Source organism: Lampetra fluviatilis, chromosome 4 (genome assembly GCF_964198595.1).
Source record: "Lampetra fluviatilis chromosome 4, kcLamFluv1.1, whole genome shotgun sequence".
NCBI classification, from domain to species: Eukaryota; Metazoa; Chordata; class Hyperoartia; order Petromyzontiformes; family Petromyzontidae; genus Lampetra; species Lampetra fluviatilis.
This window is the reverse complement of record NC_136278.1, coordinates 25,258,308-25,273,255: the sequence shown is the minus strand read 5'-3', so window position 1 is coordinate 25,273,255 and position 14,948 is coordinate 25,258,308. Positions and strand designations below refer to the sequence as shown.

Genomic DNA, 14,948 nt, shown 5'->3' with positions numbered 1-14,948 from the left:
GTGAGAAATGTCTTTGTGCCTGCCATGGGCAGCATAGAAGCGGGTGTTGATTCTTCCACAATGGAGCAACATTTGAAACTGTCCACCTCTAGTAGTGGGTCCACTAACTAGGTGAACGAGAAAAGTTACTCAAAGAAATTCCTTTAATTGTAAGATTAAAGACAAACCACAGTGCGGCTGTGGCGAGGCCCCCCAAACTATGGACTATGCTACTTTACTGGTGTAATAGCAAAGCCACACGAACTAACTCGTGAAGCCATCTTGTGGTTAGCACACCTCATAATTGGAATTTCCTGAACATATGGCCATATGCAAGAATATAATAAATGTAGTTTCATGTAACTGGCCGCAGTTGTTGATTTGCATCAATGATGATCTGATAATTACGAATGCTAATACATGCATCTCATGATAGTTGTAATCAAATATCCAGTCTCATGTAACTAATGACGGAATGGTGCAACTCGGTGACCGGCTGTGTTCTGACGGTTGTGCTATTTATAGTTGAACATAGCCTTGCCCCAGGCTGCTTGTCAGGAAATGCAATTTTTCTAAAGACTGGCCATGCACACGCAGCAGCCAAGCACGAAGTTTAACCCATTCCCATATAATTCAGACATTCGAGAGAGACGTATTGTTACCATAGGATATTCACATATACATCTTTGTCTGAGACACCTGCAGCCACACAACACAGTCATCCTCGCCTTTCTGTGCGGTGACCTAAACACTCTGCCACCAGATTTCGACCCCCGAAAATAAGATTCTATGCACGGAGACGTTTGTAATAAATATTACATTAATTCCTCCTAACGAAAAAACTTTTCCATCAGACGAAGAATCTCAAATCATTTGTCAGTGAATGGCCTGCAGAAGAGATGTGTCCACAGGACTTCTCTCAAATCAATCCCCATGTTGCCTTTTTATAATTTACATAATAGGAGGTGACTTCCTCCTATAATCTACCAGGGAGATGGTCACATGACAACCATCGTATTCATACGTTTCATTCTCACAGTTGTAATTTAGTCAAATTAGGGTCAAAACCAAATTTTAATAGGATTTTTTTTTTCTCAGGAGACCCCATTGATGACCTCTGCTGAGACCGAATATTAACACTTGTGCATCAGCTTTAATAAAATCATACACGTTTAGTCATATAAAAAACCCACAAAATGTGGCAGTGGGTGTAATAAAGTCATTCACATGCTTGTAAAAGAGCAAACGTTAAGGTGCTGCACTATGCTTTATTACTCATGCCCCTGTTGGCAGAAGGGCCTCCGCACAAAGGAGCTCTGGGGAATCGCTCTCGTGGGTATTTGGCCTCCTGTCCACACTCGCTAGATACTCTGGAAGAAGTGGGAGTTACCACACTACCCAAATAAATACGACCCAGCCCATCGACTAACTGGTGAACCCATTTACACTGCTGGATGGATAGAGGTGGGGGAGGACGGAGACTTATTAAACGTGCCCATTAAATTTCGATTTAAAGCTTTCGTGACTGCAGGGATTCATCTTCTTGGTTCTTTCGGTAAAGTCACGTAGAAGGGAAGTAATAAAATAATACAAATAAAACATAATAAAATAATTCTCACGACGTTTCGGCCACAACGCAAGCAGCCGTCCTCAGGTGAAGACCAGGTCTGTCGAGGAGAATTATTTTATTATGTTTTATTTTTATTATTTTATTATTTCCCTTCTACGTGACTTTACCGAAAGAACCAAGAAGAACGTGCCCATTGTTTCAGCTGCCATGCTGGGAGTTCAAACCATCTAGTTATATGGGTTGCCATTCGAGTGTGCTAGCCATTACTCAGTAATTGTAGAGCTGCTTTATTACAGAGGTCACTGTTGTTTTGAAAGCAATGGTTGCTCAGCTATCTAATCTGATTTGACCATCATGATATCAAAACTATAATTGCTCACAAAATGTTGTATAATCATTGCAGCAAACCATCATACCAGATCATGAACATCATACCAGATCATGATCATCATAATCATCAAGTCATACTCATCTTAACATCAATATCAGATCTTCATCTCACCATGATGGTATCATCAAAATTTGATCAATGCAAAATTAAACACAAGCAACAAAACTATGTAGTATGTAGTAAACCACTGCTGTTCCTCCTTCAATTGAGGAGGAACAGCAGAACTACACAAACTCTCCGGAAGACTTCTCATGACTAACAGACCTCTCGACAATGGCGTTTAGCTCCTGCGTGTGTATTTTATATGTGAAGTATTTTAAGATTTAAAAAATACATTGGTAACAGCCCTGCAGCTGTATTTTTTTGACTTCTTACATAAATATTGTATATGATTGCCATGTTCGAGCTATCTGGGATTTGTAACATTTTAACATCTCTATGCAGCATTATACTTACAAAAAAAATGTAAGCTGTAAGAGAGTGGCAATGATTACAAATAAATGGTTCACTGGTTGATAGTATAACATGTCATAAAGATAATTTGAATGAATGTATTATGGCCAAAATATAATTGCAATCATTTATACGTGTATGTGTACAGGTAAGGAAATGTGCTTATTTTTTTACAAAAGTTGTCTTCTTTAAAACAGTAACTGGTGTTTAGTTGCAATATTGGACTAAATCATCTAGTGGATGATGTCATACCTTGGTGCCATGATTTCCAGATGGCTGTCGAAAGAAAATGTGAAGATATTTTTTTATGTCTTCTCAATATTCCTTAGGCTGGGCATACAAAAATCCATTTTCTTTAAAGTGTCACTCTAACCAAGGATTTTTTTAAAAGCTGTATTTTTCACAATTTATGCCATACTAACGGTTTTTTTTAACAGGCAATTTAATTTATTTTCTCTAGTTACCCCTCAGAAAATTGTCCTCGGAAATTAGTTGATTAATAGTAATATTGGAAACAAATTATAAAATGTGCATGTGGACACTGATGAGCAATCTGTCCATGGATTATGATGATGAATGCTAATAAATGACAGTAGGTATTCGCACAATTATTATAGCAAAGCTATCACGAAGGTGCTATGTTTCACAGACGAGCATAGACTCGTGCTGCTGTGAGGTTTTGCCCAATTAAGTGGTGGGCAAGTATTTTTTTATAATTTGGCCAATTTGGATGGCGATGCTGGTACACGTGGCCTCATTTTTTTAATGTCACATGATCTTTAACGTGCACTGTGCAACAGTCAACACGTATATATGGCAAATACGCCTGCAGTAATGTCCAGCAAAGCTGCTGTTGGACTCAAACCAGAAACATCTGCAACAAGTGGCATCACTTCCTTCCATCCAGCGATTGTGGTGGTGATGGTACAAAATGTACAGGTTTACTTCTGTCTAAACCTTGAACAAATAGAAAGAATTCAAATCAAATAGAGGCTCCTTACAAATCTCATATCTCTTCAGCCCGATTTTTGGTTGTGGAAAGATTTTTATATTTCAAGTACAGCAGGAAACATTGTATGTTTTAACATCAGAAAATATACAGTTTAAATTCCTCTTTTGTTTTTCGAAAAATAAATGTGTTGGAATTTTGTTTGGTTTGTGTTTTAATCTGAACTGCAACACAATGTTCCTTGCAGAATAAAACCCCATGCACCCAAGAGGAAATGAGAATTTTTGTATCAGCAGCTGGGACAGCTTGACTCGACGAATGTGCTAGACAATTGATGCTAATGGAAAAGCTAAATAAGATGACTCCAAAGTAAATGAACATGAACAATTATGAAATAAAAACTAATATGTGCAAGTGTGTTCATCCAATGTAACATTCAGCATTTACATTTGCATTGATTACTATTTGGTTGCTTTTTATTTTCTCTTTAATTGTCTTGCGTTTACACATTTCTCGTTAGAGGTGCATTTGCATAAACACATATATGGTATTGCCTTTTTTACAATTGAGTTTTTGCATAAAATTAGGGATGCACTCTCGCGATAACAGTAGTTAGTAATGCAACATCTCAGTGTTACTGCAAATCATTTATAACGTATGAAATGACAATTTCTTTGCTAAATTTACATTTCCGAACATGAATATAAATTATTTCATTTATTAAATATTAATTCACATGAGTATTTATACATCTATTGCATTTACAGGTGTTATCTGTGAAGAGCTCCCAACTGATGGTAAAAGACCTTGAAAAGTGGACTATGAGTCCTACATTTTCATAAATCTGAAGTTAAATAGTGCAACATGATGATTCTGTCCATGTTGCTCTGTTTAACACAGGCTGCAAAATTAGGGAAACAAGTTGCATACGAGTCTGCAACAAACAACTTGGAAAATTATTTATGTTTTCGTGTAAGGTTGTAACAGCACCATTATTGGCTGGTTGATGTCTTGGCTTGGCATACACAAGTGAAGAAGAATGCAATTACAAAGGCATATTTCTGCATGCATATTTTTTTTTATTTCAAAATGAAATGTGACCGACACTGCCGTGTTGAATCTCCCAGATGTCCACACCGAAATTCAAGCAAAGATCAGTGCACAAACTGGAACCACAACCATTCAAGTGCTCTGATGCATCCGTTTGCGCATATGGAATTCAATAAAGTAGAATTTCAAGAGCAATAACATGATCAAAATTTTGTATAACACAACCGTAGCCCCAAAGAGTAAGGGGGATGCTAATAACAACATGGTAGAAATACTGATAAACAATAGAAAATATATTTGGCTGAATTATAATAACAACAACTGACAACTCTTTAAATGAGAACAAATCTAACTCAAGAATGTCAATGCACTTGCCAATGAGGAAGAAGGAGAGCATGTGTGGTGGTGTTTTTGTGATACACCAACACAAATTAAAGGGCAATTCGCACCCAATTAGTGCCCAAAATTAATTATTTTCCAAAAGAACATTGACAAAATGAACAGGCAAAAATCAATGACCACTGCGCTGAGTGGCGGTGAAAAACTGAAGTGTGAAGGCGAGATGTTAACTACCTCGCCCAGTATACAGGAGGTCGTGGGTTCGATCCCGACCCTGACACCTGTATTAAGCATTTGGCTGCTATACATTTCCTAATGATAAGCCACTTCGTTCACCGATAATTTGTGACGAGGTCGCTTCTGAAAAAGAGCTCTATAGCTCAGTGGTCCTTACTTGATAAAATAGAATAAGATATAGTTTATATACTAACATAGCCACCGCTGCTCCCTTTAGCTCTCGCTGTTCAATAGGCTGTATGTCTCTCCCATTAACACAGCTGTTGTACATGCGTGCGGCGACGGGGCTCATTTTCCCATTATACTCGTTTACATTAAACACATTCCTGCGGAGGGAGCTGGTAGGAACGTTGGGTTGCTCGGTCAATGGCCAGGGTCAACGGTGGCGTGGTGTATTCCGCAAATGTGCCCGATTGTGAGGGCGGGCACAAGCAGGCGTGAGTAGGTTAAACGTTGAGTTTTATTAGGGCACCACGGCGTGACCAGCCCCTTCCCACCCAGCCCCTCCCCACCCTCCCCACCCAGCCCCTCCCCACCCTCCATTCTCCACCCAGCCCCACCCCTCCCATTTATGGATGCACGACGGACGGACGGACACAATAATCCACTGTGGGCTGGTGTCACCAGGAGGTTCCTACCAGTACATGCCAATCCTTTAACGCAGCTGCTGTGCGTGCTTGTGGAGACGGGACTCCTTTCCATCTCTGACCCCGCCTACTTACCCTTGGCTGACACCCACCTCAAACCTATATATAACCTCTTGTTGCAACAGCCCTTTCTTGTGCAGCAGTTCTACTACTGTATCTTTCTACCTGGTGACGATTGCGTGTGTTGCGAACGAAACGTCGTGATTTATTATTTATTTTTCTACCTACGTGACTTTACAGAAATAACCAAAGAGTATGGATTCCTGCAGTCACGAAAACTTCAAATCAAGATATATAGTTTAGTTTAAACGTTTCAAATGGTTGTGTTGGTGCAGTTGCAAGGCTCGTGGTTCAGCTTCCAGATTTTTGCGCTGGTTGTATTTTCTTAAATTGCCCTGTCGAGATCATGGGAGTTTTAGCACCGGGATTCAGATAGGTGTTGCTGCCTTCATCCACGTCGTTTTCCTGTCAATTTCGAATACATATTTTCATTTAAAAATATGACATTGGTATTCGAATTTTCGTATGCCTAACACGAGCCTTTTGTGTGTGGTGGTTTCTCGGCCATCTATGGCATGGCCATTATCGGACAACAATTTCAGTTGTGTTCACCTCAGGAGCTAACATTCACGCACAAGTGCGCACAAAGGTGTCGCTCAGATTTATTTCGCCGAATGCACGTGTGTGTGCATTCATAATTGCCATCATGTTTCATGCGACAGCACTAATTGATGCTGCTCACAAATGATTGCAATGAATGCACATACCAGCATGCACCGGTATATGATCAAGTGTGCACTGGGTTCACCCCTCTTCAGCAATAATGCTTGTGTAGCATTGTAGTGCTCTAAATTAAAATATCTTTGGTCTTATTTACAGTTAGAGGCATGGGGCAGCACTGTGAAAAATAGCTTTATAGCTCACCGGATTCCTCCAGTATAAATAGATATTCTGATTCTGACTAATATTATATTTATCTGTACAAATTATTCATTTTATCTACTCATTGACGCATGACTAAACAAATAATAGGATGAATGAATTAGCTGCCATTTTCTCATCCTTCTTACCCAGGGCAAATCTCGGATTACAGGAAGATTTATCTTACACTTTCAAATGACTGTTCTACATACAAATGTGCAGATGATTCCTTGCAAAAGGTATCGATATGGTGTTTAAACATCTTAACACCTGGTTTATTACCAGAGAGGGTAAAACCTATTGTTATTTTTCATACTTTAAGACTGGCAAAAGGTCTCATGATATGGCTGCTCACCCTGAGCTATAAATGCTCTGATACGGGCATTGTCTTTGAACTGTTCGCCTTTTGGTGTTCTCTTGTCTGACACGTGTGAGACTTGGCCATAAAGAAGGCTGTCTCTGGTGTTAGCCAATCAGTTTAAAAGACAATGCATATATTATCAGAGCATATTTGTCTGCATGCTCACCACAAGTACGCGTGGTTAATGCGGACTTTATTCCTTGCAAAAGGTTTCTATTTGGTGTTTGAACATCTTAACACCTGTTTTAGTGCCAGAAAGGGTAAAACGTATTCGTTTTTTTTAAAAGGATGAATGTGTTGCAACTTTTGGGTCACTCCTCTGATCCATGCAAAAGCTCGAGTTATAGGAAGAATTGTCACACTGAGATTATGAATTTGCACAGATCAATATGGGGTTACGGATAAGGGAAATCTTGTAAAATAGGTTTATAGATAGGAAAAGTGTCATTTGCGCTCATGAGTTTATATCTGTGGTTTTAAATACTGCTCTCGGAAAAATATGTTGAAGCTTTATATTTAAGGACTTTTAAAGTTTATTTCCCCTCCCTTTTTTCTCATTTAAAATATATATCCGACAGTAAAACTGTAAAAATTAACATCAAAACACCAAACGGTCTGATTTGGGTTGTGCGTTAGATGTGGTGAGACGCGCTTTTAGCAAGCGAAATCGTTGAACCTTCATTTCACGCGCTTTCAAGTTCTGAAAACGCAAAACCACCATTAGTTTCGCACATCTGCCTATTTTTGATTATTAGTCAAACATTTTAACTTTGAAATCCATTCACATTTGCTTTGAGCAGTGCGCATTTCATACTTAATTTCATCATGGTACAAAGTTTGACCAGGTCACTCTTCTAAGTGGGCACGGGATGATCCCAGAATACCTAATGAAAACCCTTATTTGCATACGACAATGATATATCTGCAGTTACTGTGCATAACACTCACATTTTGAACTGCATTTAGATATGCGTGTTGCAATCTGTTTAATTTTTGAGAACCCAAGTTGTCTCGGTTGCCATCCTAATTTAAGCTCCTGGTTAAATAAAGCATGCAAACAAAATGCGACTGAAGCCATAACAAATTTTCCCAGGATGACTCACTCGTTCGTAGTGTTCTCTACATTAATTTAGGTACTGTGAAATTTGGGCTCATATTCTACACATCTTTTCAATGTCCAGAGTTCTCTACTATTGCACCACCTCAGCCATCCCAATCTCACACTCTTGATAGCTTCTTTTGGGGCCCATTTTGATCTTCACCACTGTCACCTTATTGGGGAAATCCCAGAAAAGATATAGTAGTCCTAGACCATCCGTGGATTGATGAAATGGCCTGACACATCAAGGGCATAGGCTCATGTACAGTGTTAAGTGATTTTTTTTGCCTCTCGTGCAGGCATTCTTGACCCAACTCGTGCTAACTGCTGCAGGCCTTGAGTTGCACGTTCAACCCGTAGGCTAATTTCAAATGATCCTGCTTTTTCATCTGCCCTATTTTAATGTGATAGTTGCTGATATGGTGATGATGAAAATGTATATTGAACCAAATGTGAAACTGTTGTGGCATATGTGATAATGACTTAAAACTAAAAATGTGGCAGTGTCAAAAACAAAGTCTTAAACTTTTTTATAAAAAATATCATTCATTTACCTTCTACCCAAGTCTCTTGCAGTGCAGTGTTTTCCAGCAGACACTTACCTGGTTAGTACAAGGACATGCAATCTATTGACTTGTAAAACATATATTTGCCACAAAATCAATTCAAAGTTTAAGATTGTCTTTACATTGTATAAAGGTAATGCAAAATGTGCTTGTTACTATGTACAGATCTTCGAGTTTTTACAGTTCCGTTCTATTCTTGAATATGGTAGTAGGTTAAGGAGCTAAATGCGAATGCTGAGGTCTGCTAGCCACGAGAGGGCTTCAGGATAGAGTTTGTGTAGTTTTGCTTTTTATCCATTGCAGGAGCCAGAATACTTTGGTTTACTATATGGTCCAAAGGATTGTGTTGCATGGCCACAGTCGCACTGCAGTGGCTTGTCTTTAATATTCCATTCACGAAGGAGATGTGTCCATCGGCCTGCTTATGTTCTGATGCGGTTGATGGTTACACCAGTGTCTTCGAGGAGGAGGAATGTCAAAGCCAGGAGGTGCGATGTTTGGGTACCGAATGAGGTTATTTCTAGACGTTCGCGTAGTTCCACTGCGTGCCAGCGTTATTCTGGATCTGGGTGAGATTCTGGGATGGTGACGGCACAACACAGAGGTGGGATTTTGAGTCGGTGGTGAGGTACTAAAACTGTAACAAGGTTATTTTTCATTACTGCCAGAGACACCTTTTGTATAGTGGCACATTGGCTGTTAGAACAGCCTGTAGCAAATGCTTTGTTAAATGTATCAAAGACACAAAATCACCCAAACAAAATGACCTGCTGACAAAATAGGCTTGTGCTAAATAGTTATTACTGGTCTGGCACAGATTCAAGTTTCAGATTTAATTGGGACCTCCTAGTTAGTCCGGCATATAATGACAGGCCGTCGCTCCATTAAAATGTCAAATACAGTAAAACCTTGGATTGCGAGTAACTTGGTCTGCGAGTGTTTTGCAAGGCGAGCATTTAAAAAATATACATATTAATTTGATAAACGAGCGAGGTCTTGCAATACGAGTAGTACGCGTATACGCTTTCTCTGCCGAGCGTCACGTGATCACAACTGATATACGAGTGCTTTGGGTTACATACACGTTTCCGGAACGAATTATGCTCCGCAATCCAAGGTTTTACTGTATGTCAAATGTTACATGTAAATTAGTAAAACAGTACAGGTGATCTCTCCTCTTCGTCTGACCACCGCTCACCCCAAGAGGCCTTGATCAGCAAGCGCTTTAACAATCTCTGCTAAGTTTAATCTCATTTCTATTTATTATGAGTTAAAATGTAAGCTAATTTATAATATTATGCATTCTAAAGTTATTGACATTGAGGTTTTTTTTTCCAGAAATGTCAGCTTGGAATGCAACCCCTGATTTTAACATTGTCTCTGGAAAATTAGAGTTAGCTTGATATAATTTAGAGTTAAGCAGCATTTCCTTGGAATGCGTCCCTAATGTATAGTGGGAAATTCCTGTATACTACTTAAAAGTTCACGATGTGAATCCATATTTAAAAAGGACTTTGTAAATAATAGGGAGCCAATGGAAGAATGTATTAGATCATTGCCTGGGGATCAACATGGTTGTGGTTGTTATCTCTATAGTGTAGAATGTGTAATATATAATACAAAAATAAGTTCCCAAATGTTTTGCTGTAAGGCTGCAACTATTTATGTTTCTACACCTATTTCATGACAGCATTTTTTTTAGAAGTGAAACTTTTAGTTATCAGCTGTTATTAACTCTTTGTTTAACCTAAGCTTGCCTCGTTTCTAGTGCATATATAGGATATAACACGTATGACTTAGAAGTGAGAAACAATTAGTGAATGAACTGCATTGTACTTGATGTGTAGGCTAGTATGGATATAAAATAATCGGGTTAAGAATGGTAACATGAACATTCATAATGAAAATGTAGTCAACTCCTTGACAAGGTTGTAAAGAATTGTACACTTTACCAGAACTCACCCATAGCCTTCATAAGGTCTGTTAGGAAGGACAAAGGTGAATGTCTGGCCAGTCACCCAATGACTATAGCCTGGTTTCGGCTGCCCCTCTCCGACCAGATGCTCATGCACCTACCTGCTCACTGATATATTGGGCACACTGTAGCAGTATGTATATATGTTAAACTTCTTTCATACCGTAGGTAACCAACACTGATTTCAATCAGAGGGGCAGGGAAGGGCAACAAACTAAACGCAAAAAGCATTTATCAAGAAATGTGTTTTCAATCTAGATTTAAAAGTGCATAGCTCCAGTGGCTACCTCATAACAAAAGGAAGAGCGTCGTTCCAGACGACCGCAGAAGCGCATCTGAAAGTGCGCGATGCGGTTACTATCTTTGTTCGATGTCTAGCCAAAAGCCGCTGCGTGAATAACTGGCGTTTGCATGATGGTTTATGCTCCTTGACGAGATCGGTAAGGTATTGTGGTTCATTTGTGGCAAGCAGTAAAGTGATGCGATTTGAAAGTTACTTCGACAATAATTAAACGGGGGTGTCCTCCACACATTGCATTCTGTCCTGCCAGAATAAGAGTAGAGCAGCTCAGATGACCCCTACCCCCACAAGAGGGTCATGAACACTGCAGGGAATACTGAATTTTTTTTTACCATTATCGTTGCTTCTACTGCAGTGGTTGCAGGAGCAGCTGCGCAGGTCAGACAAGGCTAGGCATACATATACCTGGCTACTGGGCGGCGTAGATGCCCGTCACCCGTACAATCAATCTGCCCGTCCGGCTGCCGGTATAGACGAGCGAGAGTGGTGATGAAGGCTGCTTGGAACCAAGTGCCGGCCAGGTGTGTTTAGTTTGTTGTCCTTCCTCCGCACCTCCAATTAGCACGGTTGGCGATATGCACGGTGCGAAAGAAGTTCAACAGACATACATGTGACGGGCACAAAGCAAAAACAAATGTAAATTGATTTTAATTGTTGACCTCGATTAGGTATGTTTCTGTTATGTATTATATTCATGGCATATGTGCCATATTTGAAGACTTAGAATGTATCTACTTCGAATACCAACGAGAGTCTTCGTTCAACATTTTGTATAATTTTAAAAAGCTATCACGGCCATGTGCTCTTGCATTCGCCTGCAATATTGCTGCTCAAAAAAGCTGCTTTCTTTGATGAGCCTGAATAGAACTGCTTTTTTCTTCTTAGTTCTTTCGGTAAAGTCACGTAGAAGGGAAGTAATAAAATAATAAAAATAAAACATAATAAAATAAAATAATTCTCACGACGTTTCGGCTACAACGCAAGCAGCCGTCTTCAGGTGAAGAATGAGACACTACCAAGCTAGGAGCTTATATATAAGCTGGGTTGGAGGTGGAAGAGCGCCTTAACAAAAATAATGTGCATATGAAGAGGAATTTAGCATATTCATGGGAAATGCGTAGGAGGTGGGTGGGGGGGTTTCATAATCATATTATGCCCATGCATTATGCAGGATTAGCAGCACCAAGGGAGGGTGCAGGGAGTAGCATTAACAAAGGAAAGGAATGTTAATAGTATGTAGCTGCAGTTACTAAACAACCACGTAGAAAACTAAAGTATAAACTACATAAAAAACTAAACTGCTTTTGTACGTTGCTTTTTTCATGGCAACCATTCCGAAGTTGTATACAATACACTGCTGCCCAAGCCGCTCAGTATGTCTCCTTTTGTATGGTGAAATGAATTTGGCCAGGTAGCATAAAAGGTTTTACAAAAATTCCCAGCGCTAATGTCTGAAAGGATGCGGGACTGTTCACGAATTATGCAGGTGAATGATTTGCAGAAGAGTACAAGTTTATATGGAATCACTGTGCTTTCTGTGTTATCTGTATTTGATCAAATTATATATTTTTTGCAGCGGGCTTGGTAGACGGAAATGGTTAACGCTCTCGACTGCAACACAAGCCCCCTCTGCTGCCTTACAGCCGCATGCTGGTCCAGTAGGACCTGCCGCCCTTCTATATTTAGCTGTAATTGGCGTGGGGAGTGCAATCAATTTTTCTTGAGCTTTAATGGCTGTCTTGGTCTGCCTTACCTTCCGGTTACGTGGCTGACTGTAGAAATCCTCATCCTGTGCGATTCTTTTGCCGTGCCTTTAGAAAGCTACATTCGGCCACATCCAGGATTGTGCCGCTTTTGAAATCCTTGCAGAGAGCAACATAAACATATATGAATGGACTTTAACTCGGGCTTTAAGCTGCGACCACTGTACTTATCATCGCTTGGTGGTGGTGGTGGAAAAAAAAATAGCTGTGCAGCCGCTGTCTGCGGAGTGTGATGAAGAATTTCACGAGCCGAGAGCGCTCTCGCACCGCGCGTGGTGCACGCGAACCATGAAGAGGCTCCGGCAAGAGAAAGGGGCAAGGTACTGTATGTATTAAGCGCATCTTCAAATTATATGCACGGTAAGGGGGAAACCAGAGCCGTCTAGCTCTGTCAAGGGCAGAGCGTCCTCTGCTTCCACGGAGTAGCGCGTGCATTGTTATTGCGGCGGTTGAGAGCGAGTGCGCGCTTTTGCCGTGCTCTTCCGCGAGCGATCAAGGTGAGTGATGCTGTTTAAGGATGACATAAATTCGTTTATGAATGCAAAGTGGACGGGCGCTTCTCCGCAGGAATCTTGCCCGCGTCTTTGGACACGGCATGAGTTTTTGGTTTGCCTTTATCTTGGCCGTGCAGCGATTGTCTGTCCCGGGTCTGCGCGGTTCTGCTGTCTTATGCCTACAATTACATTGCCTTGATCTCACAAATTTGTATCCTTTAAAAAAAAGAATGAAGAAAATTCCGTGAATTGTATAACAAAGCAATGTTGTTATGTTTTTAGTTGGCAGTTTTGCCACCGACTGGATTAATGTAATGGCCACATAGTCACTGTGGGTGACATCTCTTGATGACTGTTTGCATTGTACACATGCTTGCAAAGCAAGTGTGCAGGAGCATTTAAAGTGTGTAATGTTGTATACCAGTAATCTTGACTTATGAAAACCATTGTACAGGATCTGCACAAATTGCTTTTTATATGCCAATGTGGCCATGCAATGTATTTGTTATTTAATTGTAATTGGGTTTAGATATTTAGTCGGTAAATAAAAAATGGAATGTTGTCAACCACTGCTTATACAGTACATTGCAAAAAGAGAAGACACGACAAAAAGTCAGGCATACAAACGGTTTTGTTAATGCTGATGTTAAATTATTAATATTTGTTCTCTGCATATTTGGTGGCACTTGATTATTCTCTTCGATATTTCGCAAAACTGGTCTCCATTCACAATGAATTGCCTTTTACTGGTACTTTAACAAAACGTAAAATATATTTCAGTTTATTTGCCTTCAAGACTTAAGTGTACCAGCAGCCTTTGCTTAAAGATGAAAACTGAATCCTGTTTAAACCTGGAGCTCATCAGCAGAGTTCGCCATGTGAAAAAAACACTTATTAATTTTACATACAGAATTTTGTGAAGAGCAATGAGTGTTTTGTATGTTTTGCATTGACTTGAAAAGGTTGATTTACCTGGTGAGGAGATAATCAATGAGGACAGAGCTAACATATCCAAGCAGTTTATTTTTCTTCGCCACGATTTCCAAATATTAATTGCATTCTTATATCTTCTTGGTTCTTTCGGTAAAGTCACGTAGAAGGGGAATAATAAAATATAAAATAATAAAACACAAGAAAATTATTATATTATTTTTATATTATTATTTTATAATGTTTTATTTGTATTATTTCATGATTTCCCTTCTACGTGACTTTACCGAAAGAACCAAGAAGATGAATCCCTGCAGTCACGAAAGCTTTAAATCGAAATGCATTCTTATATTTAACCCACTGATCACGTGCGATTAACTACCAATCAGACATGTAGCCAATCGAAGGTGGGCATTGTGAAATATGCCTGAGAATGAAACCCTAAGTTAGAACATTTCAAGGGCTAAAATACCAGATTTTTTTTCACATCCATTGAATGACGGACTTGATCTAGGCTTGGCGTATTCGGCAGAGCCCTCCGCTTGCTACCTTTGCTAGGTGGAGCGGAGCATGTCAGCCCCTCTCCACGCTTCAAGGGGTCGGTGTAGTTGAAGCACAGCAGGGCACTTACCTACTCCGACACCTCGGAGCTCCCACTCTCCCTTGAACAAGGCGAGAGGGAGTGGCGGTGTGCGCATCGGGTTACACGACAAGGCTGCAGAGCCCCCCCTCCTGCCCCCATGCATCCACGGGCATGAAGGATATGATTTTGTCTTTGTGTCCTCTCCGCTGCAACTATGATGCCATTCGAATTTCTATTGGTGGTGGGCCAAATGCAATCGGCCTTGAAATGTATTGGAATATCAGAAGGTCCCTTGTAGCTGATATTTTTGGGCTGAACGCATTGACTTTCCAATTGATGA

The 14,948-nt window shown here is 40.1% G+C and overlaps 1 protein-coding gene across 6 annotated transcripts in view; it reads left to right on the top strand.

The window, feature by feature from the left end:
• Positions 1 to 14,948, top strand: part of LOC144931686 (oxidation resistance protein 1-like) — a 151,639-nt gene that overhangs the window by 83,944 nt on the left and 52,747 nt on the right. For 2 of the 6 annotated variants that reach the window (XM_078855843.1, XM_078855840.1), the window contains exon 1: positions 12,544 to 12,921. The exons of 3 other annotated variants lie outside the window; for them this stretch is intronic. In XM_078855843.1, the coding sequence (XP_078711969.1) occupies positions 12,890 to 12,921 (32 nt within the window). In that variant the 5' untranslated portion in view covers positions 12,544 to 12,889. Of the gene's footprint in view, positions 1 to 12,543; positions 12,922 to 12,997; positions 13,099 to 14,948 lie in introns of those variants that run through there. One more of the 6 variants, XM_078855844.1, reaches the window with a different exon arrangement.